This window comes from Nicotiana tabacum, chromosome 2, assembly GCF_000715075.1.
Source record: "Nicotiana tabacum cultivar K326 chromosome 2, ASM71507v2, whole genome shotgun sequence".
Lineage (NCBI taxonomy): Eukaryota > Viridiplantae > Streptophyta > Magnoliopsida > Solanales > Solanaceae > Nicotiana > Nicotiana tabacum.
In genome coordinates this window covers 24087458-24092895 of record NC_134081.1, presented here as the reverse complement: position 1 = coordinate 24092895, position 5438 = coordinate 24087458, and the positions used below count along the sequence as shown (strand labels likewise).

Here is a 5438-nt window from a genome sequence, read left to right as displayed (position 1 = left end):
TTAATGATTCAATGTAATTCTACTAAAATATTGCATATTAAATTATTTCTTTATTTAAAACTTATAATGAGCTAATATTAATAATTTGAATCAACAATTTTTTTTAATAATAGTATTTTTGTTGTATTTAAATTATAATTGCAGTTGAATATAACAATTGTAATTATTCACAAAATATTACCGTATGTACGAAGTCTTAATATTTAAAAAATTAAAATTAATATAATATGGATAATTAATATATTTTTGTTTTCGATGAGGACCACTTATCTGAAGGTTTTCTTTTCCTTTCCATAAATAGGCTTTCCCAACGACAATAGGGATTCTTACTTGTTTTTACATGATTTGGAATAGGAGTGACAAATACATGATTTACTTCAAAATCTTAAATAATAATATATTCAAAGTTTACATTATAATTTTAACCAATACAAATTGTAACTTTATTTAGTTAATCGGATTGTATTGCACGATAGTCTATGAATCTTCACTTAATTTTAACACAAAAATAATAAATTTGAATTACATGTAATTTATTACATCGTCTTTAATATGAAATAAAAAATAAAGCATAAAAGAAAAATCTTTATAGAATAATGAAGGTGGCAATTACACCCAAAGAAAAAAAACTACTAACTTTTAATTTACACCTGAAGTAATCATAGGCTACTTTCTTCCGTTCTTTAATTTTTATTAAAACATAAATACACTGTTTAATATTATAGTTAAATAATTTTAAAAATTATATATTCATTAAATTAGGGTTCACGCGCAAAGCGTGAACTGAAATATTAAATTTAAAAGTCAAGACCTTTTTTATTGATAGAAGCCCTAATTTATGGTCTTTCTCAATTATTTATCTTGTCCGCTAGTCTGCTACTATCTCCCAAAAGTAACTAATAGTCATTTTTTTTTTGCAAATACAAATAGAACTCCATTCTCCTTAATAGTAGCAAGTTCAAAGTTCAAATTGTAAGTTAGTCATCCTTTTTATTCATCCATACAGAAAATTTTATTCTTTTCAACTCAAGTTACTTGTACTTGTAAGTAGCATATAATGGATTGTTTTGAATATTGTTTTGTGGGAATGGAGCACATCTATATATATTTTTCACATATTTATAATTTTCTTCAATTTTTATGTAATTTTACCTATTTATAAATATTTACTATAATTATATTATATTATAAAATATTACAAATTAAATGCCCATGTGACTTACATCTCGCTAAGGCATATATAAAACGTCTCGCCTTACATCTACGTCTTTTAAAAATACTGCTTAAGACAAACTAAAATGAAAAGCTAAGAGACATAAGTTTTGAGAAGTACTCCTCGTCAAACCGAAATCCAATCAGACTAAAGATTTTGATGTATTCATAAGTTCATTCTTAACTAAAATACGATTGAAAAAATTAAAAGAAAAAACAAAAATACAAATCAAAACAGGCTACTCCTAGCCCAACCCCAGCCCCCCCCCCCCCCCTCCCCAAACCTTTATATACCCATCAAATCATTCTCCGCCGCACCCTTTAATCTCTTTGTCTGACAGAATCAAAAATTTCAGGTACTCTTTCCCACAGCAAATAAAATTGTATGTTCTCTCTTGATTATACAATTTTATTTACTTTCTTATTTGCTTATTCCCATGTGATAATTGCTCGAAGGTTTTACTATTATGTACTTGGTTATTTACTAATTCATCTGCCCTAGTTTCTGTGATACACTTTTTTTTTGTCTATCTGTATTTAGAAATAATTTACTTTAAACTTTATGTTTTACCCAATGGCAGAGCTAGAATTTTAACTAAGGGAGGTCAAAATACAAAAAAACAAACTCACAAAGAAGTCAAGAGGCGTGAAATAGTGTATATACATAAAATAAAATAAAAATTATCTAGTTACACAATGTAATTTTCAACAAAGGGGTATCAGCTGACACCCCTTGAGTACATGTGGCTCCACCACTAATTTTACCTATCCATATCCAGTCAAAGTGCATGACATAAATTGGAATGGAGGGAGTAATTGTTATATGTCTCTAAGGCAAATATGCATGGTTGAATTTTAATTGGAATGCTCTTGATATTTGAAAATAATATGGACAAGGAATTAAGAGATAATTTGGGTTGAAGGGGAGATTAATTAGAAATTATCTTACTTTTAGTCCAGAGTAAACTTGAGAAAATTCTAAGTATGTCAATATGAATAGCTGGAAGTTTGTAATTCCTGAAGTTTAGTAGTGTTATTTTCGTAATGTTCATAGCTTCAATGGCATAAACCTTTTTCTAATTAAAAAAAAACTACTAACACATGATCAGATGCGGATCCAAGATTTAAACTTCATATATTCGAAATCAAAATTCTACCACAAGCCATTTGATTTACTGAGTTTGAAATCTATTATGTGTACTTATTTAGTGTGTGTTTTTAACACATGGGTGCGAGACAAAACTATTGCGTTCGGATGAACCAATAACTTGTGCACTAAACCCACTCCTGCACATGATCCTTTTTTTTTTTTTTTTTTTTATGTTTAGCTGCTCTAATAGTGAGCACCCTCCACTTCCAACCAAGAGTTTGTGAGTTCGAGTCACCCCAAGAGCAAGGTGGGGAGTTCTTGGAGGGAGGGAGCCGAGGGTCTATCGGAAACAACCTCTCTACCCTAGGGTAGGGGTAAGGTCTGCGTATACATTACCCTCCCCAGACCCCACTAGTGAGACTATACTGGGTTGTTGTTGTTGTTGTTGTTGTTTAGTTGTTGCTAAACTAAGGTTAAGTGAAATGTAGACCAAGTACTTCTTTGTGTTACTTGATGCATGTGCTCTTTGAGATCGATGTTGAGTCGATACTTCTCTGTGATAGTTGATTCGCTAGTTTGGTTTGTAAAATCATATGCAAATCATTATATCTCATGGCTGAAAATCAAATTTAATGAACCAGATGGCTAAGTTTCTGTAAATCTGTTTGTTGTTCTCTCCCTTGTTTCTCCGCTCATATTTATGCGTGAAAGGATTTATCGAGCTCCATCCTTAACTTGTTCAAAAGTTGATAGGCTGATCAAGTTCTAATTTTGAACTCTTTAAACTTAGTTTTCTGGCCCTTGTTTCTCTAACTTTTTAAGATTAATTTCCTTCAGAAACCTATATTGAGCTCTTTGCTGGTGTACACACTACAATAATGGGGGATGAAATTGCTGAAATCGATGACATTGAATTCGCGCAACAGATGCTGAGCATAAAAGAATACAAGTGTGGTGAAGATAAAAGCAGCGGAATGAAAAAAGTAGAGAAGAGTCAGAAGATTACTCTTTCTAAATTTCCAGAAAGAATCATAGTTAACATCCTAGTGAAGATTCCACCAAGATACATTAATAAGAATGTCATGCCTGTCTGCAAAACATTGAAAGAAATGTGCTTCAGAAGGTCTTTCATTGAGCAAAATTTCATGGAATCGAAATCAGAATTGCTAATACAGGAAGCAGCAGGAAGGCATATGAAAACAAAGCTGATAGAGATTGGAAAAGAACTTGAATGTGAATCGCGTGATCTTGGAATAAATCAATTACGTAAGATTCATTCTAGCTGTGATGGATTTCTATTGATGAATGAACCGTGGATCGCTTGGAAGCTACAAGTGATAAATCCAGCAACAAAGTTCTGCCTCACTATCCCTAAATGCCCTTCAGGTTGTCAACATACAGCTTGTAGTGCAGCTCTTGGATTTGACTCTTCGACAAAACAGTATAAAGTAGTGCATGTTATGACAGATTCTTATGGTTTCGAAATATTTAATCTGAGCAGTGGTGATGAACACTGGGAACGAGTCTCTGGTCCATGGGAAGATCCTAATGATCGGCCATTTGACCCAGTTGAGTTTAACTGGAAGGATCCAGTGTCGATAAATGGAAAGATTCTGCATTGGTATGTTGATTCAAGTGAATATATCATATCGATGCAAGTAAATGAGGCAAAATTCAGTAGAACGTATCTTCCAAAATGTGGTGAAGTGATTAAAACGAACAATTATTCATTGGTAGAGTTGGGTGGATTTCTTTCTTTTATCAACAGTGATTCTGAGACAATAATGGATGTTTGGATTTTGGAGGATTTTCAAGGGCAAGTTTGGTCGAAGAAACATAGAATCGTGGCAGAGTCGATAAATTATATCTGTCCATACAAATCAGCAAGACAGAATGAGAGAACAATGCCAGAACTTGGGAAACTTGTCGTTGTTGCTGGAGCGAGGAGGAATGGTGAAGTATTGATTCTTAAGCATAAGAAGAACTCTAGCGGATACATATATGACACAAAGAGTAGGGTGATGAAGATTTTCAGCAGTAACATGAGGAACCTAGAATCTTTTGTACCGCACAAGGACAGCCTCTTTAGTATGAGGAGGATCTCCTAGTGTCATGGTTTAATTCAGAACAGCCTTCTATCTAACTTAGGTTCGCGAACAGGAGTAGGAAGACTTCAACTTCGATTTTTGAATTGTATGTTAGTTGCTCGTACTTTGTCTAGCGTTAATAGTGAGTTTTTCTTGCTTATACAGTTAATACTTATGCATTTTATACTTGAGTTGCTTCTTTGATCCTTGTTGTTAGATTTTTTCTTAGAACAGTTAAGTATGTTTCTTACTTGTACAGATGAGGAACATCCCTTTGTATCATACGAAGGGGAATATAACGAAGATGTTAGAGGCAGTGTAACATATTTAAAAGCTGTTTGAACAAGAAGCTCTATCTATTATCTAGCTGGATACCATTAATAATAACTGACAAGTCTTTCTATTGGCATTGAAACACTGAAAGAAATATAACTGACTAGTCTTTCTATTGTATTAGTATCTTCTGTGACAAAAGAAATGAAAACATGTACATTTATTTGAGAGAACTACAGGAATACGACAGAATGAAAGAGGATCATTCTGCTGGCTCCTAGTTGTTCCCTAGCAGCACAATTTCTGTAAATTCAACAGTTCCCACGTGGCTCTTAACAAGATGTCCGTTCACTAAGCAGCAAGAGAAGGTGGCAAATGCATCAAGCTCCCAGTTGCCTTTCATCAGCAGAAGGTGCCACCCTGAATAAGGATTCAACATCTCTTAGTGTCAAGACGGGCTGATCTCTAAGTTGCTCGGACACGGGTGTGGGTGTCCGATACAGCTGCAGATCTAGATGTCGGATCATTCGAGTAAATTCTAAGATTCGGGGATACGGATCCTAGTACGGATACGGGTGTGGGGATCCGGTAATTCGAAAAAATAAAAAAATCTCTAAATTATGAGAAATTTTGTCGAATACTTACGTATAGCTTGTAAAGTTTGAATTTTTTTTTTATTCTCAAGTTGTAGATAAGTAAAAGATTGATTTCCTAGATAAGGTATGCTATTTTCTTCAGATTTACCCTAGTTTTGGTTCTGATCAGGAATCAAATTG

The 5438-nt window shown here is 33.3% G+C and overlaps 1 protein-coding gene across 2 annotated transcripts; it reads left to right on the top strand.

Annotated features, from left to right (window-relative positions):
* Positions 1-1522: 1522 nt before the first annotated feature.
* On the top strand, positions 1523-4790 carry LOC107789404 (uncharacterized). Of its 2 annotated transcripts, none has more exons than XM_016611198.2 (2): positions 1523-1568; positions 3140-4790. In XM_016611198.2, exon 2 carries the CDS (start codon positions 3181-3183, stop codon positions 4408-4410), a length of 1230 nt encoding a protein of 409 aa, XP_016466684.1. In that variant the 5' UTR covers positions 1523-1568; positions 3140-3180; the 3' UTR covers positions 4411-4790. The 2 variants fall into 2 exon arrangements, with proteins under 2 accessions (XP_016466684.1, XP_075087927.1); XM_075231826.1 differs by having other exon boundaries at positions 1530-1595.
* The last annotated feature ends 648 nt before the right edge of the window (positions 4791-5438 follow it).

Coding starts and splice junctions, on each gene's coding strand:
- LOC107789404 (XM_016611198.2), top strand. CDS start 3,181: ATGGGGGATGAAATTGCTGAAATCGATGACATTGAATTCGCGCAACAG.